We start from the raw sequence: 24,475 nt of genomic DNA, 5'->3' as shown, positions 1-24,475 counted from the left end.
CCCAACTGGGTAATCCTCTATCAACTACTAATTTGTACTTCTTTAACCCTTCGCCCATTTCTCCCCGTCTCCCCACCCGCTTCCCCTCTGGCCATCACCAGATTGTCCTCTACATTTGTAGGTTTGTTTTTGATTCATTCGTTCTTTTTGTTCCTTAGATTCTACCTATCAGTGAAATCATATGGTATTTATCTTTCTCTGACTTATTTCACTCAACATAATAACCTCTAGGTCTATCCATGTCATTGCAAATGGTAAGATTTCATTTTTTTAATGGCTGAGTAATATTCTATTGTGTATATGAACATAACTTTATCCAGTAGTCTGTTGATGGGCATTTAGGTTGCTTCCATATCTGGGCTATTGCGAATAGTGCTGCCATGAACATAGGGGTGCATAGATCTTTACGAATTATTGTTTTGGTTTTCTTTGAATAAATACCTAGCAATGCAATTGCTGGGTCAAAAGGTAGATCCATTTTTAATTTTTTGAAGAAACTCCAGACTGTTTTCCATAGTGGCTGTACCAATTTGCAATCCCACCAACAGTATATGAGAGTTCCCTTTTCTCCACATCCTTGCCAAGACTTGTTCTTTGATTTATTGATGATAGCCATTCTGACAGGTGTCAGGTGATATCTCATTGCGGTTTTAATTTGCATTTCTCTGATGATTAGTGAGCCTGAGCATCTTTCCATATATCAATTGGCCATCTGTATTTCCTCTTTGGAGAAATATCTGTTCATGTCTTCTGTCCATTTTTAAATTGGATTGTTTGTTTTTTGTTGTTGAGTTGTATGAATTCTTTATATATTTTGGATATCGACACCTTATCAGATGTATAATAAGCTAATATCTTTTCCCATTCAGCTGGTTGTCTGTTTTGTTGATGGCTTCCTTTGCTGTGCAAAACGTTTTTAGTTTGATGTAGTCCTATTTTTTCTTTTGTTTCCCTTGCCCGAGGAGATATGTCTGAAAAGAAATTACTAGTAGCAATATCAGAGAGATTACTGCCTATGTTTTCTTCTAGAAGTTTTATGGTTGTATGGTCTTACATTTAAGTCTTTAATCCATTTTGAGTCTATTCTTGTATATGGTGTAAGAAGGTGGTCCAGTTTCTTTTTTTTTTTTTGCATATATATGTGCCATTTTCCCAATACCATTTATTGAAGAGATTATCTTTACCCCAGTGTATGTATTTTTTATTTACAAATACCCATAATTCAACTCTGCTGAGATTTTAATGTGCAGCCTTTCCCAGTGTATATTCTTGCCTCCTTTGTCATATATTAAGTGAGCATATAGGCGTAGATTTATTTCTGGGCTCTCTATTCTGTTCCATTGATCAATGTGTCTGTTTTCATGCCAGTACCATGCAGTTTTTATTACTGTAGCCTTGTAGTATAGTTTGATATCAGGTAGTGTGATACCTCCAACTTTGTTCTTTCTTAAGATTGCCATAGCTATTCGGGGTCTTTATGGTTCCACATAAATTTTAGGATTATTTGTTCTAGCTCTCTGAAAGATGCCATTGGTATTTTGATAGGGATTGTATTGAATCTATATATGACTTTGAGTAGTCTGGCCATTTTAATGATGTTGATTATTCCTACACATGAGTACGGTTGATTATGAAGATTTTTAAGGCCCTTATTCCTATTGCCAAAGTGCTTTCCAAAAAAGTTTGCACCAATTACACTTAAACCAACAATATATAAATTCAATGCCAATTTTGTTGTACTCCAGACATTGTTTCATAATTTTATCTTTATGTATTAAATAAACATGTTTAGTTTTGTACCTCTTTACTAATAAGTACACAAAACATTTTATCATTCATGATTTTGATCATTTCTATTTCTGCTTTTGTTAATTTTGTTTTTAATTTTTGACTAGTTTTCTAGTGGGTTGTTTGTATTTTTCTGATTGATATACAAGATGTATCTATACATTAAGAATCTGACTTTGTTATATTTCTTACAAATATGATTCCTAATTTGCTTTCTTACATTTTCTTGTTATAAAGTTTTAAGGATATAAATTACCTAATGAAAGAAACTATATATATTTCAACTTTTCACTTAGGTAAACAGTCAAACACAATTAATAAAGATATAGTCATTATTAGTGACTAAAAAAACTGAAACATGAAAATGAGATTATTTTTATACACAATTGAAGCATCACTCCCACAGATGACTCAGGTAACCAGTCACATCTTTCCAAAAAAAGTACTTGGGAAAACTCAATTTTTTCCCCTATGAATTCTCACATATATATTAATTTTCTTCATTTAGTAGTATTACTAACGTTAGAATCTACTGGCTAAATTGTTTCTAAGATGTTAAGTCAACACTATGCTCCAATGAATTTTAAGATGATCGATAATTTTAAAAAGAATTATGAGAGAATGAACTAAACAATGATCTTATGATTTCTATCCTGTTTCTGAAGAAATTAAAAAATTAAAAAATAGCATATAAGGGTGTTAAATTTGTGATGGCAATAATAGCTGTATGACACTGACATGTACAAGTAAATCTGTGTAATATAAATTGGCTCAGGCATTTGTGTCACATATGACAGTCTAACATGTCTATGAAAAGCACAATCATCCCGCACACTGCTTTTGGATTGAGATTTAATCTAATCTGCCCAGAATTTTAGCTTGATTTTCAAAATGAGAAATGAAATTGAATTCCAAGCAAGTTATCTAATTTGACCAATAATTTAAATTTGTATAGTATAGTAATACTTGGGATTGTTTTTCTACTTTATTTCCATTGGTTCGTTCATTCTGATTAACTCTAATAATTTTTATAATGTTGGCAAAGCATCTAATTTGTTTTCATTTGTTATCCCTGAGTAATTAAAATGGGTTTGTGGAAGGCATGGTATTGGCAGAAAAACAGAAACACGGACCAGTGGTACAGAATCGAGAGTCCAGAAGTAAATCCATATATGGGCAAATAATTTTCGACAAAAAAGTGAAAAACATACAATATAGAAAGGAAAGCCTCTTCAATAAATGGTGCTGGGAAAACTGGAAAGCCGCATGCAAAATAATGAAACTAGACTGTTGTCTATCACTACACATCAAAATTAACTCAAAATGGATTAAGGACCTGAATATAAGACCTGAAACAATAAAATGCATAGAAGAAAACATAACTAAACTCAAGGACCTTGGACTTAAAGAGGATTTTATGAATTTGACCTCAAAAGCAGGAGAAGTAAAAGCAAAAATAAATGAACAGGACTACATCAAACTAAAAAGCTTCTGCTCAGCAAAAGAAATCGTCAACAAGGTAAAGAGACAACCATCCGAATGGGAAAATATATTTGCAAGCAACATTGCTAGCTTTTAGGGATACCATCTATAGCTATAATGAGATACCACCTCAGACCTGTTAGAATAGCTGTTATCAATAGGACAACTAATAACAAATGTTGGAGAGGATGCGGAGAAAAAGGAACCCTCATATACTGCTGGTGGGACTGCAAATTGGTACAGCCACTGTGGAAAACAGTATGGAGTTTCTCAAAAAACTAAGAATTGACCTACCATATGATCCAGCAATCCTTCTACTGGGTATTTACCCCAAAGACTTGAAAACCTATATCCAAAAAGATATTTGCACACCGATGTTCATAACAGCATATTCACAGTGGTCAGGACGTGGAAGCAACCGAAGTGTCCTATGATAGATGATTGGCTAAAGAAGCTGTGGTACATATATACAATGGAAAATTACTCAGCCATAAGAAGAGATTAAATACTGCCATTTGCGACAACATGGATGGACCTTGAGATAATCATGCTAAGCGAAATAAGCCAGACAGAAAAGGTTGAAAATCTCATGATATCACTTATATGTGGGATATAAACCTAAAAGCAACAAATGATAGGACAAAGAAACAGAGACTCATGGACATGGCCTATAGACTAGTGGTTACCAGAAGGTAGCAGGTGGGGGAGGAGCAGGGAGGTAGACAGGGTAAAGGGGATCAAATATATGGCAGCTGAAGGAAACTGGACTTTGAGTGGTAAACACACAATAGAATATATAGATGTCAAATTATATAATTGTATTAACCAATGTTACCCCAATAAACCTAATTAAAAAATAAAATAAAAATAAAATGAGTTTGTGGAGATTCACTTACTTATAATATTCCCACTTATCAAATTTATTATTACTTATTGACTCTATTCATATTTTCAAAAACCCCCTTTTTATGGTTCTTTTTCCTAAAGTAACTTGTGTAGTATTAACATGATAGAAACATACATTTCCCATATTTAGCAAGCTTGGGTTCAAAGTAGTCTTGGTATAAGAATTTACAATATGAAAATAATATAAATATTACTGGAGAAGAGTATGTAGACAATACCAACTCCAAAATATCTCTTGCGATAGATCATTAAACTGAGCCAAACCAAGTCCACACCTCTCTCCCTTGCCAAAAACACCTAACGGAAGATGGAGTGGAGAGTGTAGAGATCAAAGTTTGTTGAGTTTCTAAATTTCGAAAGACATTATTGTGTACCTTGGTTGTCTCAATTGTATCCTAGAGACATGTCCAAATTGAAAATGATCTTTTTTCAACCAGGAACAATCAGCCTTCCATTTTTTACCTCTTAGAATTCTGGGATATGGGGAGGAAATCATCTTTATCCCTTCTTCCAAGTCTTCATACCCAGTTGGCAACCACATCTTGTTCATTCTGTCTTCTAATTATCTCTCAAATCCTTATTCTTATTTCTATGCTCACTATAACTTCCTTAGTGTGAGCCTATTTTTTAAAAATATTATATTTCAGTGACCCCCCACAGGTCTTCCTTCCTCCAGTCTCTTCTCCTTCCCAGATATTTTTTACACTGTACAGCTAGAGTAATCTTAATTTTAAAAAGTCCTATAATGTGTTTACATTTGATTTAAAAATTTTAAAAATATGTTTTCTCACAGTCCTTTGTATGCTTTACAGGGCTCTTCGTATTTTGGCCTGCCTGCACTTTTCCAGTTTTATCTTCCACTGCTTTCCTACATGCATTTGGTACTTAAGTTATATTAAACACCTGAAGTTTTTTGAAATGCCTTGTATCAGTTAATACTCTTTGTGCTTGATCCTGCCTTCTCCTGCCTTTTCCTTGGTGGTCCCTGATTCATTGATTATTCCCAACTTATTTTCAAACTGTTTTATCTTAAAAATAACAGTATCTTTAAACTACTCCTGCCTCCTTTACAGTCAAGCTCCTTGAAAGAATAAGTTCTACTTTACTTCCTGCCCACCTTTCAACCCATTGTAGTCTAGATTCTGCCCTTACTACTACTTTAAAAATAAAATAAAATAACCCCCCCACCCATTGACAAATCTACCAATAAAACCCTAATGTCCAAATCCAATGGACTAGGTGTCACCTTAATTGATACCTCAATTATCATTTGACACTGTTAACTGCTACTATTTATCTAAAAACACACCAACCCACTTATTTTTCTGTGCCTTGTAGAAAACATGGAAAATATATGTTAAAGATAAAAGTAATAAGCACCACTTGACCATAACAACCATTAACATTTTTACTTATTTCCCTCCAGTCTCTTTTTCTACGTACCTGTAAATGTAGAAAATTGGATATTATCTTTCTAAATATATATTCTGTTTTTTTTTTCTTATAAGTGTCTTCCCTTGGCAGTAAACAGATATTTTGGAAATAACCTTAATCATTGCATAATGTGTTACAGAAATATACCATAAATTACTTAGCCTTTCTCCTGTTGACATTTAGCTAGTTTTTAATTTTCACGAATATATCTAGCTTTCTTATAACATTTTTAGACAAATCTGTTTCAGATTCTTATTTCCTAATGATAGAACCCAAGAGGGGAAAGAACTAGGTTAAGGATATGAAGTTAAAAACATTCTTGATATAGATTGCCTAATTACTTCCTGGAAAGATAATTTACATTCCCATGGCAGCATTTGAAGATCCCAAACTTATTCTCTTGCTAACATTGAATTTCTTAAAGACCTTTTAAAATCCTTGCCAATTTGATAAGTTAAAGTAGAATGTTTTCATTTGCTTTTCTTTGATTAGTAGTGAGATTATACATTCATCACTCCTCACCTTGGCCTCCTAGTTCTCTTACTTCTAAATATTCCTTTTCACTCACCTCAGGCTTTTCTTTTCTGACTTTTCCACAGTATTTTGTCCTCAACTCCTTGACTGTTCCACAGGCATCTCGAACTATGTCCTAAATTAATCTCATCCTCACTCTTAAACTTGCTTCAATTTTTGATTAATGACATCAACCACCTAGGCTCCCCAGTTAGAAACCTGAGTCTTTTAGGATGACTCCACCCTCTCAACCCATTAGTCCACTAGGCTTTTCCAAGTCACATCTTAAATCTCTCAAATATATCCATTCCTATCTCCACAGCCACTGCTTTAGTTCAAGCCTTTATTATTAAAAGTCATTACCAGTCTCCTTGCCTTGTCATCCTGCTCCATTCCATCCTACATACTGCTTCCAGTGTGACCTTTCTAAAATGCAAACTTCATCATGTTACTCTCTGGACTCAACATCCCTATCCAACTTCATCTCTTGTCCTTGCCACCCGTTCCCTTCTCTCTAGCCACATGGAACCACCAGAATTCCCCACTGCCTCTAAACTCTTTTTCTGCCAACAGCGTGCCTTTTCATTTGTCTTGTGAATTCTACTAATCCTAAAATAGTAAGGGAGCCTATCCAAGTATATTGCATCATTTCCCTCTCCTTTGTCCACTGATTACACTTTATACAGAGCTTTATTGTGACTTACCATCAAGATTTTGTAATTTTTGTTCAACAATCTGTCTTCCTCACTAAACTATGCCATTCACCTTTTAATCCCTAGCACTAGGATAGTTCTGGGAATATATTAGGCTCTCAAATATGTGTGGAATAGGTGTTATTTTTGACAGCGACTTAAAAGGTCTTTCCATTTTCTCTCATTATCCGATCATTCACCAAGTTCTATAATCTCAGTTTATCTAATATTTCTGTTACCAAATCCTCCTCCATTCTCCACTTCTAAGGTTGACAAAATTATTAAAATTGCATTTGGAGATTTGGGTGCTTCTACAAAACAGGCCATTTTCATTACTGCTGACAGTTATTGTTCTAAAACACACCTGCTTATGTTACATAATGACTTAAAAACAACTTTGATGACTACTTAGTGTGAGTTGTAGGTGCTATTTCCCAAGAAAAGGAAACAGATTGTCCAGAGTTAAAAACAAATAAATGAAATCATAATAGAAAAAAAGACATAATGCCTATCAAATCCAGGGCTTTGACTACTTAAACATAATATTTAATAACTTTCAGAATCCAACTCTAGCTCAGCTTTTTAGCCCTATATCCAACACACATCCTGGTCACCATTCTTTAATGTACAGTTGTGGCTAGAATGCCCTATCACTAAGCAAATTCTTATTCATCCTTGAAAGCTAGAGTTACATGTTACCTGGTTGCTCCAAGAGATGGTATAAAGGGGCTTAAGGTTCTATCCATAACCTTCACCAATCCTCCCAAAGCAACCCAAATCAAAATAAATATAATAAAACTGTATTTTTTTGGTATGATTAGAGTTTTTGCAATCTCATGTAAACTAGTATAAAACCATCATTTAAAAACATTTATATTTTTATTGATCTGTAACACATAATCTAAGTAAAAGCAAAGTACTTCTTATACAAGTGCATTTTCAAGACAAGTCCCCAGACCTACACTTCCAACTAGATTGCAGCCACTAAGCCCCTTCTTTACAGAAATTCTAAGAAGCTTTCTCTAATCTTCTCTTCCTGATAAGCTATACATAGCTCCTCTCTGGGCTCCCACAACTCTGACCATATACAACTATTATCTTACCAAACAATAGTTTAGTATGTTATTTCTTTTAGTTTCTTCCACTAGAGTAGCTCATCAAAGGTAAGGGCCCTGCATGTTTTCTCATGTATAAAATAAAGATAAGAAGACATATCCTCATAGAGCTGTTGTGAGCATTAAATGTTATGCATATTTAAAGCACTCAGCACAGTGTCTAACATATAATAAATTTTAAATAAATGTTGGCAATTATTTTTCAATATATGTTTATTGAACAATGAACTAGCCCAAAGAGTCCCCAAGCAAACAGACTGGTAGACATGTTGTTTATAAAAGAGCTTGATTAGAAAACACACGTGTTCTGAAATTATCTTAAGGGTCACTATGTAAGTAAAATGCCTTCCCTATTATCTATTTGCAGATGTGACATAGAATTGAATAACTTTTAATGTCTGGTAGGTTAAGAAGAGTTTTCAAGACCTTAATACTGGGAAAGAAGTTTCAATTATAAATTTCTGAATTTCTGAGGTAGTTTATTAAAAATAACACCTAAAACAATTTCACATTTGGAGTAAAAGAAAATGTCTTGGGAATTTGTGCTGTTTCTGACACTATCATATATTGCTTCTTTATAATACAAACTGTCCATAAATGTATTTGCTCTTAGGTTTTACGATAAAAAATCAAATGAAGTGTGTTGTGTGGTAGAAACAACATCAAATTGAAATTAAGGGATATTGGATTTTAGCCCACAAATTAGCTGTGGGACCTTGGGCAATCTTAATTCCTCTGGGCTTCAGAGTCCTTTGGAATTTAACAGGATTAGACTGTCTAAATTCCCATCTAGTGCTAAAATACAGAGTTCTTATAATACTATATTTTAACTTTTTTCTTATATGGCTTTTCCCCTCACTAGAAACTAAATTCTCTTTTTGAGAGAGAGGGGGCAAGAATCAAACCTTATTCATCTTTGCAACTTAGTACCTAGAACCAATTTCTTGACTGAATGAATGAGTGCCCCTGCAGAGCTTCTACTTAAAAAAGGCATAGCAGATTTATGGTATAACAGGTTAGTAGTTAATGTTAACGCAATTATATTATTATATAAGAATAACCACTGACATGCATTCATATTATTTTTGATATGCAATATACAGATTATATTGTTGACCATTTGAAACTTTGTTCATTTAAAAGAGAAATTCTAAACCAAAATTCTAAGACTTACTTCTGACATATTTGAAATTATGAGTTACAAAGCTTTTGAGAGAGGCCAATTCTTTTTTTTTTAATCATTTTTATTTACTTAATTGAAGAAATTATTTAAAATTTTCCCCCCATCTACCTTCCCCCTACCCGAGAGAGGCCAATTTTAACTCACCACCCTAAAAGCAATGTTCACCAATATCAAGTAGGTATCCAAGTGTTCATTCTCAATGGAATTTTGTAGAAAAGATTTTTATCCTTGCCTACCAAAATTACAGACTGAAAGGCAATCTGATCAATGTCTTAAGGAAGTATATAGACAAATGGAGAAAGCAAACATATATGTGTGTGTGCGCACATGCACGCAGTTTAACTCAGTAACTCAACTGCCTCATAAACCCATTTCTGAGTTAATATTTAGTGCAGGCTTATTGCAGGTGCAGTTCCAAAATACCTCTAATACAAAATGGAAAATGGGAGTGATTAACTATAAAGGGAATCTATCAATAAAACAGAAGTTATCCTTGCCACTTCTTTTGAACAAGGGCAGATGTCTCTTTCTGGATATATCCCCAAAATTTAGAGTGATGTGAGATTTCATTTCTCTGTTTTAGTAACAATGTGACTGAAATCTGAGATGCATTTACTTCAGAATTTCCTGAACCTGAATTGTTGAGGAAGTGAAGGTTTTTTCCTAACATTCAGCTGTCTGCCTCAACCACACCAGTCCACTGATCCCAAGTTTGAATGTTATTAATAGATTTACCTCTACATAAATTGACACAAGCACAGTTTTTTTATTGTTAAATTACTATGTTATCATATGCCGAGCAAAAAGTAAAGAGACAGATCCACTTGTGCATTCACACTTTAAATTCTTGAATGTAAGTGAACAAATGATCAGTTAGGAAAGGAAAACTAAAGGAAGGGCTTCTTTATATGTCTTCTAATTTCTCTAATAATAAAACATGCTCAAAAATTTTAGAAAAACTTGTTTTCTACATGTGATATAATATTAATAAATAAACTATGTTTACTTCAATAAATTGGAAAGACTCCCTCAATATTAAGGGCAGTCTATCTCTGGCTAATGCAATTATCATTTGTATATAATATAAACATCAAAAAATAAAGGGATGGCATAGTTTAACATTTTCCAAAGTGTTAGTACTCTTAATGCTGAGTTTCCAGTTCCAGAATTGTCCATTCCCCTTGGGGTGAACAATCTTCAGAAGAAAAACTAGCCATGGTGATGCTTGCTGAGGAATCAAGTGGAGAGGTTAGTTCACTCCATCTGTTCAAAGTGTCAACATGTGCTTTACCCTGAGGTTTTGAGCTGTCTCGTGCTAAAAGTAGTGTCTGATTTATTAGATACTGTGCTAAATTTAAATCTTCAGGAACAGAATTTGTAATGTTTAAGTTTGAATCCTGTTCAGAGAGCAGTTGTTTTAACAATGTCCAATCTTGTTTTGCAAAGTGTTGATCATCTTCAAAATCCACGTCTGTAACGTGTGTTTCTGATTCCACTTTCTGCTCAAATGCTTCTATTACATCCATCTCATATATTGGAGAGAGGGTTTTTGAAGGCCGATGGTCATATATGTAGGTTTGTGCCAGTGTGTCACAATCATCTATGTCTCCTGAAATAATTCATAATACTACACAATGTAAAAATTGCACATGTTGGTACCCTCAGAGTTCTGTAGAACAATAGAACAGTTATAGTCCAAAAAAACACAGAATGAGAAGAATAACATTTATACAAAATTGAAAAGATTTCTGAGGAATTTATTTTTCTATCTTAAAAAAAACCAAACAACTCAAGGATAATGTTAAGCAGCAAAATTGACACTGGTGACTAACAATAATTCTCTGTACTTTAATTTGAAAACTTGTAATACAGAAAACAACAGAAATTATTTAAACATAAACAAAGAATGTGCACATATACCTAATTTGCTACAGTAAAACTTAAAGAGAAAAAAAAGATATGATTATTTGATGGTGACTTTTAAGGTCAGTTCCGAAAAGAGAATAAATACATTTTATCTAAAGCCTTATTTGTATATTGCACATGCAAAGAAGGATGCAAGCAAGGACAGACAAAAAATACAACTTTAAGAAGCTCCCTATTCTTGTGATTTTGCTGAACAGGGACTACTGATCAGTATTTTTCTTAGTTCTGATATACGATAGCTACTCAGTCAGTGACTATTGCATATTTTAAATGTAGGTCATTAGTTCAAATTACTATAATAAGGAAGACAAACACATAAAACAATTAGACAGGAAATCATTTATACATGTGAAATAAGCCTGGGCTTTTTCATATACGATTGTTGCTTCTAAATATACTCTCTTTTAGGAAATTTATCTTTTTACTTGAAAATTTTAGAATAGAATTATAGCGATCCTTAAAGTCTTAATCTCTGTAAAACGTATATAAATTGTAATAATTAATCTAGTTAAAATAGTTCAGTGCTTTTAGTTACATATTACTATAGTTATTGCACAGCCCTCACAGATATATACTAGTGTAATTCTTAAATCATATCCAATGTAAAATAAAATTTCTAATAGTCAAGAATTCTTATGTTAAATAAGACATAAATAACTAAATAACAGAAATAAGGTTTTCTCTTTATTCTTTCACGTAAACTCTCTAAGTAAGTTAGCTCTAATAAATAACCAAAATTTTTACTAGATATTGATTCTGCACTAGGATTTTAAGTTTACAGTGAAGACTAACTAGCTAATTTTAATATTATTAAGAAATTTAAGTTTTTATTTAAAATTTGAATCTGTTGCTTAAGTAATTATTCTATCTAACTAAAATATAACATTCAGGGCTACATACAACTTGAACATTCTACAAACTAATTTTCTTATGGATTTAACATTTCTATTTCTGTACATTACCTGCAGATAAAGCAATATTAGCTTTTTCGGTAGCTGCAGAATGGCTCTCTTTCACTTGACCTTCCTGAGGCAGAAGTTGACTCCGACAGGAGTCCAGAGATTTTGTAGAGCTGTTCTTTGGTATGTCAGTGTTGGGTTCTCTTTGATGAAGCTCCAAATGACATGGTCTTTCTTGAGATTTTATATCACTATCTGAGAGTTTGCAGTGTTGCTGCAAGTCATTATCTACATCACTTCCACTCTTTACTTTATCTTCCAGAGGAAGCTGTCTGCCTCCTTTGGACAGGACATCTATTGTGTACTTTTTTCCAGTGGCTGAAGTACTCTGTTTATCTTTTCTTGAAGAGTCAATGCTACTAAGACCCAAAAGAGCACTTTCATTTTTACATTCGCTATTCCCTTTATCTTGTTTACATTCTAAAATACTACCTTCATTTCCTTGTGAGTATCTGGAATAGCAGGTCCTTCCATGTTGATGAGAAATGCCATCAAAAACATCAGAAGGTGAAAGAGAATCTATAGAAGGCTGAAAGGGAATATGGACTTCCCCTTCATCAGATCCTAATTCTTCACATTCATCTACTGAAAGTAAAACTGACCTTTTAAATTTTTTAGTTGCAGAAAACTCGTGACTTTCGTTTTCAGTTGCATCTTCAAAAGCTAAATTAATTATCCCCTGAAACTGCTGAGGAGCTGAGTTACGTGCAGAGAAATTTTCTGCAACATTTTCAGCTTCAGATCTTTCATCTTCTGTTTCATCTGCTGAGGAAGAAACTTGATCTACTTCCTGAGCAAAGTGGACACTGCCTCGGAGAATAGTTTCTTTTTCCCTCGGGTGGACCATTTTAGATCGAGACCAAAGTTCTGCTCTTTTCCTAGGAATCTCATCATCACTTGTCGAATTAACTTGGAAAAGATCATTACTACTTTGCTTTTTCATTTTCACTTCAATTCTTAAGTTACTATCATATATTTTTAATTCTTCAGGAGTACTGGTATCACTGCTACTTCTTCCAAGAAAATCGTGGCACAGCATAGTACCACATTTAGAAATACCTCTGTCATTTGATCCATCATCATCCTGAGACCCTCCAGCATCATAGTCTTCAGACCTGGGCTTTATGTCATCAGAGGATGTGGTAGCACTGCCAGTATCAGATTCAGGACTCTCTTTCTGATGCAGAACACTGGTATTTAAATTCCAGTGGCTCACAAATGGAGCTTCTGGAGTTTCGTGGCTCTCTGGAGTTTCTGTTGTTTCCATATCTTTAGGAGAATTTTTTCCTGATATTTGTTCTAAAACATACTTGCAGGAACTATCTGAGTTTGCTGCAGCATATTTATCTTCGTTTATAGCAGAGTCATCAGATAACTGACTGGGAATTGTCTGTTCTACATGAAATTTAGATTTTCTGTCACCTTGAAGAACAGTATTTAAGGTCCCATTTGTCCTTTCAGTAACACAAGGCAAAACATTTTTCACACATTTAATGCCTGATTTTTTGTTTGTGTCTTTATTCCCCATTTGCTTCTCCTTATCTGATACTGAATGATTTTTCTCTGCATTTGTTGAGTCTAAATCACAAACTGGATTAGAATTCAAAGAGTTTTCATTTGGATTTGAAATCATGCATTTTAGGGCAGTGGTGCTATAAAGTTTTGAATCTACATTATCACTCCCATTGGAATGACAATGTAGTTTAGCTGTGTTGCAATGACTTGTTTCTTTGTGATCAGAAAATTTTGTTTTACTTTTATCTAAACAAATCTGTCTTGATTCCAGTTCATGTTTTATTGATTTATCCAAATTTGAAACATTTTGGCATTCTAATACCAATTTCTCTTTTTCTTGATTGTTTAATGGCTTTTGTGGGTCAGGAGAGCATGATGAATGGAATGCTTCCATACCTCTAATTTCAGATGTGAGATTAAATAGAGGTTCGTGAGGCTTCTGTTCAGTAACACTGCCCTTGTTATTATTATCACATGCATCAAGAAGCATACATTTTTGGACAACAGAGGTTTCACTTTTTAAAGGTCTTTGAGGAGAAGACTGAGTCTTCAATATTACCTGTCCAGGAAGCATTTTCTGTTTTGAATCTCTATTATTCAAAGTTTCACCTTTCTTAGATTGATTTAGGTTTTTAGGCATTGCCACTCTTTTTGCATTAACCTTGGGCAAAGTTGTGTGTCCTTGCTTGACAAGTTTTCTCTTAGGTGTTTGTTTATCAATCATTGTACTGTGGTCCAACTTTATCACATTTCCATCAGACTGCCTTGAAGAAACTGAAGATTTTACTGAATTTGGTGACTCTCCTTGGGATCCTTAGAAAAGAAAATTCAAAAATATACCTTCCAATTTGTGAATGAAATTCAATATTTGTTTTTAAATTACTTTAGAAGAAATAAAATAAATAAAACAATGAAATGGTAACACATCTTCAATCAAATGGACAATTACAGATTACGAGTTAGTGGCATGATAAAATAAAAAAAGAAAATATTTTTCTATTACAAAAATAAATGGACTACTCTAGAGTTTTAGTAAAATTACTGAAATAGGATCTCTCTTATTCAAGTAAAGGGCTTTGATCCTTATGCCAGAATTGGATTTGCATAAATATATGGGGGTGGAAAATTCTGATTTCCTTATACCAAAAGAGCAGGAAGAAATGTCCCTTTGAAGTTTTAAGGAGGGAAAAAAAGACTGTGTTCCACACAACTGAAAAGGAGAATCAAGCTAAACATAAAATAGAAATGTTGAAGTTGCTGTAATTTTTTCCCTCAAACATGAACAAAACTAATTTATTTCTCATAACAAGATCATTATTATTATAGATCATTAGGGTTAACAATTTAGATATGCAGTGGAAACCAAAACTGGTAACTGGAGGGAAAGAGGATTAATTTTGGGAGTCTGTTTGTTTATACTGGTTAAAAGTCCTAGAGATCATATTTTGCGCACTGTCAAACAGAATTATCAAATATTTAAAAATATTTTCAATATTGTAAAAATTTTAACTATAACTAGAAAATGATTAATTTTTCTCTGCCTTATTTTTTAAATTTACTTTCAGTATTAATTATTTAACTCAAATTGTTTTTAGGATTTTACAAATTGTTCAATGCATAAGGCAAATTCATTTTTAAAATTAGTATGTTACCAATCTGATCAGTATTCTTTTCTTTCTTAAAACATGGTAAAACAATTGGCACAGTACAGATTCCAGAGGAAAAATTCTTTTTCTTATGTATTACAGCTCTCTAGACTGTACCATTACTTTTTAAAGAACTCTTTAGTGCTGGTTTTGCAGATGGAATTTCTAGTTATCAATGAAATGAGGAAGAAACATGGGCATAATATATAAAAGGACCAGTAATGTAGATAAACTAGTGACTCCCTTAATTATTGCTCTCACAAAGACAATAAAAAAAACCCAAACACCCCCAAACATCAAAATACTAGTCTGAAAAGTAAAAGTATAAAATCTCATCTCTATAGCATGAAACGAATGTAAAATGAGTAAACCCATGTTATATCTTGCTTATTTGCTGCTCGAGTTCCAAATCAGAGTTCTGCTTATCCAGTTTCAACAAGAAGTAACACCCTGCAGGACTACTTGAGCTTTACCTTGAGTTTTAGCATGATTAGATGGGGCATTCTTTGTCCTCAACTGTGTTGTAGCACATCCATTGTCATTTCCTCTTTTCTTTAACATTGCCTGTGGTACTGGATCAGTATATCCTTTGCCAGTGACCTTCTTTAGCACACTAAGAAAAATGATTTGCATTTAGTATTACACTGAAATTCCAAAACATGAGCCTTTAAAAGACCCATACATGAAATACATTTTTTCTCCAAGAAATAAAAAATATATCTTTTCTGAAAATGAAAAAAACCATGCTCATAAATCTTTAAGTTTATAAAATTATAGATCAAGTATGATAAAGCAATGCATAATCGAGTATCACAAGTGTAAATTAAAGCAATGTTTTATTGTTTTGCAGCAATCATCATTTTGGATAAATATACTAACTTCCTTTAATAAATAAGAAAAAATTTAAAATATCATTGTGTAAATATATTAATTTTTCTAACAAAAAAAGGAATTTTAAAAATAGTTAGAAGTTAGTATATAATTAACTTTCAGAGACAGTTAATGTATAGGTAAAACAATGAATGAAGACTTACCTGTTATTTGTATTACTTTCTTGTTCATGAATACTTTTTTTATTGGAAGTTCCATTGGTGGCTTTTGAAACAGATCGAGATTTTACAGCTGTGAATTAAGAAAAAGTAAGTCATGAGATTGAACACTAAATATATAACAATTATGTAAAAATTCACTGGTCAGATACTATAAACAAAATTAAATGTTAATGTGGGAAGAACACTTCTGTTTGCATGACTATATGGAAACAAATACTTATGTGGATTTGAAACTAAATAAAAGTCCAAACACAGGTCATTTTTCTAGGACCTTTGGCAGGAGCTAAAAAAAAATTAGAGCACTAAAACCTACCTACAGTGGAAGTTTTGCTACTTTCTACACTGTTTTTCACAATCTGTCCTAGAGATTCACAAGAGGACAGCTTATGACCAGATGGCTTCTTTTCTCCTATTGATCCATTTTCTTTTGGTTCATCTAGACATTCAGTGGAAACCAGTAATTCCATACTTGAGTTTATAGATCTGCTGGAAGGTCCTGTGATGCCAAGGCATGGAGAATCTTTTCCTGTCAATTTCTTCAAAGGCTTTGCTTTGGCTTGCACATTTAAGTTTCCAGTGAGTACCTTGGGTCTGGCACCTGCAATTTGTCCTTCCTGATTTCTCACTCCTTTTTCATGTAACATATTTTTCTGTCCATCTCCTGCTGCTGTTGCTGGTCTTTCCACAACTTGCCTAGGTGACATGTTTGCTGACTTTGCATTATCACTATTTTCTGTTTTGGGTTTTATTATAGCTTTGGGCTTTCCAGAAACATTCTTCTCCCCAGATTTTAATTCTTTTGTAATCTTAGATGTTATTTTTGTACCATCTTTTTCCTTTAAATCATTATGTTTCAAAGTTTTATTTATAGTATTTCTATTAGCACTTGATGAATGTCCAGATGCTCCTAATCCATCGGATTTCATCTTTTGATTAGTAGAGTGACAACTCCAACACTCTTTGTTATTTTCTCTCAAAGATTTGCTTTTTAGAGCACCAGAGTCAGAAACTTGTCTCCTTTGCTACAAAAGAGAAAAAAAAAATACTCTGTAACTTGACTGAAGTCTTCGGCACATAATATTTTATGTTTTAATAAGTCAGTTTTTCAAAGAAAAAAATCTCCAGCATATTATAATTTAGGGCCACTCAAAACTTAAGTTATCTTTGGTCATTTTGAGCAGTACTTTCAATGTGTCTTTGGTCATATTACCTTAAATCTAAATACAACATAAAAAATTCAAATACTATACTATTTAAAAAGGTGTATTATTTAATTTTATGAAGTTATGATAAAGAATTAATACCTAACAGTGTCAGAATGCCTTGAGTAACAATATCTAGCATTTTTCAGGGTCCACATTCCCAGGCTCTATGCTAAAACTCTTTTCATACACAATCTCACTTAATCTTCACAACAATCCTAAGAGATAGCTCCTGTTACAAGAAACTGGGGATTAAAACAGGTATGTGATTTATATATGATCATATGCTGATAAGGTGTAGGACTTGAGCTCATGATTTACTGTTTTAAGTAGGTAGTCATCTACATGGTTTAATTTGAGGGACATTATCAAGCTTTTCACTAAAAATTTTGTCTTCAACCCAAATGCCAGAAATTTTACTCTCTGTGGTAAGAATTATTTACTTCTTGGAGTCCTCATTAGAAAAAAAAAAAAGAAAGCTCCTGAGAAACAACACATTACATCTGAAAAGTTTGGTTTTTTGAAAGAAACAAGATAGTAATACAGGGGGAAAAATACTAATACAGTGTTGGTTGTCTGGAGGAAGTAGAGGAAAAGGGGTCCTAAAAATAGGTGAAAAGGGGAAAACAGAGGACAATGAAGACAAATGCATCTATTTTGTCATTTTGTTTAGAACCAACTTTGATATGGAAGGAAACAAAAAATTTTAAAAATTGGTAAGATTTTAGAATAAAAATTTAAGATTATATTGCTACTCTTTATAGAAATACTTTACTCTCCTTTTGAAAACTGTATGAGACAGTAGAAGTATGAGGTGGAGCCTGTGTCATCTTCATCTTTGTATCCGTGAACACTGTGCCCATCACAGACTCGGTACTCAGAAAAATGTGATGAATGCTGTTAAACCTGAGCATATATTGATATATAGTTCAAGGTCTAATTATTTCTAAATATAGAAATATTCTAATTACATTAAAATTTTGTCTGAGATAAAAATAACACATGTATATGGGTGTGTGATTATACACACACCCACACCCACACACATAATCACATGACTAAGTTTAGGAAAAAGCAAGGTATGATAATAAAAGAATCATTAGAATCTTATTCTATGCTCTGCCTCTGACTTAGGTTATTTAAGAAATCATTAACATTTCTGGGCCTCAGATTATGTATGTCCAAAGGGTGGAGACTGGTCCTATTCAGTGCAATGTTCTAGGATTTTATGTAATATTTATAAAGTTTAAATATGCTTGGTCTTCATTTTTAGTATTCTTAATCAAATCCTAGCTCGAAAAATATTTCTTTTGTGAAATATTTATTTTTCATACCTAAAACCAGGTAGACCTCTTCCCACCCTTAAAACTAATCTATTTAATTTATTCTATCATTGAATCTATTTTAAAGCATCATGCTATGGGAGGGATCTATGTAGTATATGGGCTAACTACACTCCTTTGGAAAGTTCACGTTAACATAGTACAGCATGATGAAGACTCAGTGTACATGCATTTCTAGGCAGTCTTTGACTTATGTCTGTCTACAAAGTTTACATATATTTCCTATATACAAATGGCCAACTGGGAATGGTCATCATGTGCTATTGACAAAAATGAAGAAAAAGAGGGTAACCCTCTAAAGCAATCCTCTTAGACACTCTTTTGGTTTTAGTACTATTCCCTCTTTTTTTTTTTTTAAAGTTTTTAATATAGAAAAATTTAAACATAATCAAAAGAAGACAGAAGAGTACACCGAGTCTCCATATATCTATTCCCTAGCTTTAACAATTATCAACTCTGAGCTAATTTTCCTTCATATATGACTAACCCCATTTTATTTAGAAGCAAATACCAGACATCATATAATTTTACCCTTAAGTATTTCGGTAATAGCATTATTCTTAAACTCTTCTCTGTCTTATTAACTTTCTTCCACCTATAAAAGAGCTCATCTCTTTTTGGAAAACACATTTATTCATTCCACACTTATTGAGCACTTACTCTATACCAGATAACTGCATATACATTATTTCACTAAATTTTCACAATAATCCTGCTAGGTTTTATCACTCCATTTTACAAATAAGCAAACTAGAATTCAAAGATGACATAGATAATAAATGTGAAGTCAAGACTGGAACTCTTCTGATTCTTGGTCTAGCACCTATTTCGGTATACCACTGCCTTTCTGAGGGAAACATATTACCCTGGTTTTTTTCCTTTGTGCTTAAGAGCATAAACCCTTGGACAACCGGAAAGTTAAGAAGATATGAAAGAGTAATGAGACTTTGTTCTATTCTGCTGTAAGGAAAGGAAGGAGGAAAACCTGGTTGATAACAGTTAGTAGAGCAGGGGAAAGGAAGGCAGGTAGGCTAATTTTTAGGGATTTAAAAATAACTCACAGGGGATAACAAGAAACTGGTACATAGAAAAAAAATGTCCTAAGGTGTTATTTCCTAGCATATGTTCAGTGTAATTATATAATATGCCTAAAAGGGACTGAGGGGGAGTCTATTGGTGTTCTGTGAAAAAAAAATTTGGGGAAATTTTGGTAAAACAGAATTCAAAATTGTTCTTTACTGTATGTTAGTCAGAGTTTTTAAGGTGCTAATGTATATCATCAGTCTCTATGAGATATGGTGTCCAGCAATTTTCAAACAGTTGATTCTACATGTTTTTAGGTAGAACATCTAATGGAGCTGGTATTGTGGAACACACTTTGGGAAATAGTCCTAGGAAGTTTACTGGAAAAAAGCTCCAGTATCCCATAGTTTTTCACTCAAGACATCTGGAGCTTAACCTCTGCCTCAAGCCATGAGAGCTTTCTTTCAGTTGTGGGTTAGAGTTGTGAGTTCCTATCTACTGGCTGATAAGGAAGAAAAGATTCCCTACTCTACTCCGCGAGGGCAGTATGTTCTATGCATTCCAAACTGCAACTCTCAATGTTTGTCTCCATATCATTGTAATGCATGTACTAGGTTAGTATAATTTCATATTTCAAATATATTACTAAGTGACCATCTGTACATTAACTAGCTTGAAATTCTAACCATCATTAATAATATTTTTGGAGAAGAAAAAAGTATTTCACATTATAATGAGTACACCAAGTAACTTTTTTGTGTGAATGTATGTGGTAAAAAACAAATAACATAAAATTTACCATCTTAACCATTTTTAAGTGGGCTATACAGTAATGTTAAGCTTGCGCTCTCTACTGTGCAATAGATCTCTAGAACTTTTTCATCTTGTAAAACTGAAACTCTATATCCATTGAACAATTCCCCTTTTCTTTGTTCTCCCAGCCCCTGGCAACCAACATTCTTTCTGTTTCTAAGAATAAGTACTATTTATTTTAGATCCCTTATATAAGTACACCAAGTAACTTTTAAAGAAAACACAACTGTACTCTTTGTACTGATTGCCTTTTTCACATCAAATATTTATTATGTGAATTAAAATCTTAGTATAAAGAAAACTGGGACAACCAAATTTTTCTTTTGTAAGAAGTAGGTTAATTAGAAAAATAGACATTAAATTAGGTCTTGAATTCTCGACAATTTCTGATATACTGGAACAGGTCCAGTATGTTAGTTGCCAAAAAAGTTTTCAAGAAAATAAAAAAGGTTGAAAATATTACACTTCTTATGCCAACCAGATCAAAAATTTACATCACTTAAAAATTTATTAAATGTTTACCTGATTTAAAAAAGATTCAAAATTATTTCCATTAATAGCTTTAATTAATGAAAGAATAAATTTTTAAAAATTATTCTGAAATACATAATAATAAAATTTAAATCATTTGACATCTTTTTTCATTTGGCCTATAAAATTTTTAAAGTTTACCTGAGAGCTACTAAATATAGGCTTTTTACCAAGTCTTCGATCATCACCTTTGTCAAATGCAGCTGTAAAAAGAAACAATTTATTTTTATAGGAGGCACTACTATGAACATAGAATTAGAGAGAAAATAGTATACTAGCAGAAAAAGGTTATGTTTTGATGCAAAATAACTTTAAAATAGCTAAAACCAATCTAGTACACATAGGCAATTTCCTATTATATTTTAGAATTTTTTTAAAGAATCATATTTTTAATCTTATTGTCTGTCCCTATGAATTTTATGTTGTTAAAATTAATAAATGAGAAATGTACAATCTCACACAGAATATTCATACATGTATAAAAACCAAAATTTTCTCAAGCTGTAAAATTTTAGAGATAACTGGTTTCATTCAGTTTTCCAAATTACAAAAAATTACAGACTGTAACAAATGTAATATTTTATAATCTATTAACCATGAGAAAATGTTTATCCTAAAAATATAAAACTCTGTTGAAATTAATTACACATATTTTCTAGTTTTGCAGGTATATCTCAAGGAAGGATGAAAGAGAAAAAATAAGGTTCTGTTGAAAATAAAATAAAAAGCAAATCTCAAACTCATATCATTTTTTAGAATTACAAAATTCATTTTACAGATTAGGTTGTATGGGAATTGGGGAACTCATGTTTATGTTCTTCAAATAAGAATTTGAATGATACTAGGAAAATATATAGGAATAATGGTATGAGAGCTATAAATACAGTTTAGCTAATGTATTTTTGCCTTTTGAAGGGTACTTAGCCCTAAAATATGTTTTGAAGAAATACATATAATTTCCAAAAACTATTTGTTTTTTATTAAAGCAGTTGATGAAAAGTACATTAAATTATCTGTAACTCTACCATGCATCTTCTACTATCTCTATTCTATAGGACCTGTGCTATAAGACAAAGCAGGATCCTAGAAATGGCATTATTGGGACTGATTTACAGTTAGCAAATGACTTTTCACAATAATATACAGGAAGAAATTAATATAAGATTTCTCCCCAAAGTCAGTAACTCAAACTAGAAAAAAGAAATGTTATAACAAAAGACAACCTAGAGTTACCCCTTTATCTGGGGTTTCCAATGCAGTAATTATCTATAAATCAGGAATCATCATAATTTAAAACACTTAAGATTTAAAAAACATTATTTTTACATTGAAAAGTTACTTTTGACAATTAGTTGGATTACCAATAATATTTTGTTTTAGATGTGTATATATACATATGTGTATTTATATGTAATTTTAATTAGCATTTTGAAGAATTAAGATCAGTTGTTTGAGGCCTAACTTAACTATGAAATCCTCTAAAATGGAGAAAAATAAAGTTTACTGCCAATCAGAAGAGAGCTGAATGGCACCTACTAATGGAATGCTGATCTTATTTCCTCACATTGTACAGATTTCACAGTAAAGATTACTGTGAAAATCAGTACACAAATAGTCACATGAAAAAAAATTCCATTTTTTAAAGACTTCATGATTCTTGTTTCATAATTTTATTATTTTATTTTTTTGTTGGAATTTCTTTGAAAAGTGTTCCTGAGGTCATATTTAGCTACACTATTATTTTATGCTCATAACGCAAAACAGAGCAAATCATATTCTGACTAAACCATTAAAGAATTTAACATATCTATGTACTATCAAGAATATATTATACCACACACGGCTTCTATGTTTTATAGTACAAAAGTATTTGCTTCATAAAATACAATTTCTTAACTTAAAACATTTAAAAGCATACTTGCTGGATCTGCCAATATTTTTTCTAAAGCACCTGCTTTAACCCCAAAATAGTAATGAAGCCATTTTTAGTTCCATACCCTCAAAATTTTATTTTAATATTTTTGAAACAAACACACATTCTGAGCAAGCTATGTCTTTTGTTTAATGTTACTGTTTCAAATGTCAGAAACCACTGTGCGGCTCCTAAGGGACACTCCGCAATAGCACACACCATATCAGTGAACCAATCAATTATGAAATAAAGCCATCTAATCCAGGCAAAACCACAAGAAAAGGTGTCTTATGCGAAAGACAGAAGAGGTTTATGAAAAAAATATACTTAAAAAGGGAGAGAAAGCATATTTAGCAATCTTTTCTATATGGATTACATTTTTCTACACTTCTAATCTCTACAAGTAAAACAAGAATGCTTTTAAGCAAATTTGGCTGAAATGTTATTGCTAATATAAAGTAAGATTAGAAAGTGACATATATATATGTAAAAGAAATGAGTTTCATTTTCTAAGAACAGCAAAAAAGCATGATTTATTAAAACTGCCTAAACATACTAATACTAGTTTCAATTAGCAGGCTATTATTGAACAGAAGCAAACAAACAATCCTACTACTTATTAGAATCCCTTCAAAATCTCTCTTGTCACAAAGATTATAAAACAAGAATAAAAAATCTCAAGGCTAACATACCTGCTTGGATTTTCTGTTGATCATTTGTGCTCATCAGCTTCCAGCTTTCTGTGTGACGAACAGCGTAGAAAGACTGAACCAGGAAGATCCACAGCTTATCACGCAGAGCCTGGATCTTGCACGTAAAACCCTGTGTTCAAGCAACAAATCAGCAGCTGGTGAGAGCCACATTGTCATAGCAACCAGTCATTATTCCTTTCCGAATCTACTTATCCCTAAGCTAGATCAATGATGTCACCACTTAGATTTTTAAGATCGTCAGGTACATGTTATTTATAAAGGCTTACTCTTCACAACAGAATGTTATAGTGAATGTGAAGCTAAACCTTATCCTTTCAACCAAACATTATTTTAAACCACCAATGGCCTTTACATGAATACCTTCCACAGCCTTTTCAAATCTACTATGACATTACAAGGTCAAATACTCCATGCAATAGTAATAAATATGATGAAATTTTCTGATTCTTGTTGAACAAATACAAAATCTCAGAAATTTGCAATTAGCTTATTATTTACCATTGATTAATTGCATTTAAAAATAATATTTTGATTTTGCTTTTTCCCAGTGAATCTTATTTTAAATATGATTATTTAAAGACAAAAAAAATTAAGAACATATTACAAAAATAAAAGATACTGATGGGTAAAAATTCTAAAAATTATTTAAAGTTCTATATAAGTTTTAGATTTAGGAAATTTAATGTAGTGACCAGAAAGAAATACTAGAATTATGCTGTACCAATTA

The 24,475-nt window shown here is 32.4% G+C and overlaps 1 protein-coding gene across 10 annotated transcripts in view; it reads right to left on the bottom strand.

The window, feature by feature from the left end:
- Window positions 1–5,618: 5,618 nt before the first annotated feature.
- BTBD8 (BTB domain containing 8) overlaps window positions 5,619–24,475 on the bottom strand; it is a 91,435-nt gene continuing 72,578 nt past the window's right edge. For 9 of the 10 annotated variants that reach the window (XM_039838821.1, XM_039838822.1, XM_039838823.1 and 6 more), the window contains 7 exons: window positions 23,728–23,857; window positions 21,265–21,326; window positions 16,525–17,233; window positions 16,194–16,281; window positions 15,633–15,772; window positions 12,002–14,326; window positions 5,619–10,722 (listed from right to left, as the gene is read on the bottom strand). In XM_039838821.1, coding sequence (XP_039694755.1) covers window positions 10,256–10,722; window positions 12,002–14,326; window positions 15,633–15,772; window positions 16,194–16,281; window positions 16,525–17,233; window positions 21,265–21,326; window positions 23,728–23,857 — 3,921 coding nt within the window. In that variant the 3' untranslated portion in view covers window positions 5,619–10,255. Of the gene's footprint in view, window positions 10,783–12,001; window positions 14,327–15,632; window positions 15,773–16,193; window positions 16,282–16,524; window positions 17,234–21,264; window positions 21,327–23,727; window positions 23,858–24,475 lie in introns of all 10 variants that reach the window. The other variant, XM_039838828.1, reaches the window with a different exon arrangement.

The sequence above is a fragment of the Pteropus medius genome, unplaced genomic scaffold, assembly GCF_902729225.1.
Source record: "Pteropus medius unplaced genomic scaffold, Ma_sr-lr_union100, whole genome shotgun sequence".
Lineage (NCBI taxonomy): Eukaryota > Metazoa > Chordata > Mammalia > Chiroptera > Pteropodidae > Pteropus > Pteropus medius.
Note: the sequence above shows the minus strand (reverse complement) of the source record. Positions and strands in the feature narration are given on the sequence as shown.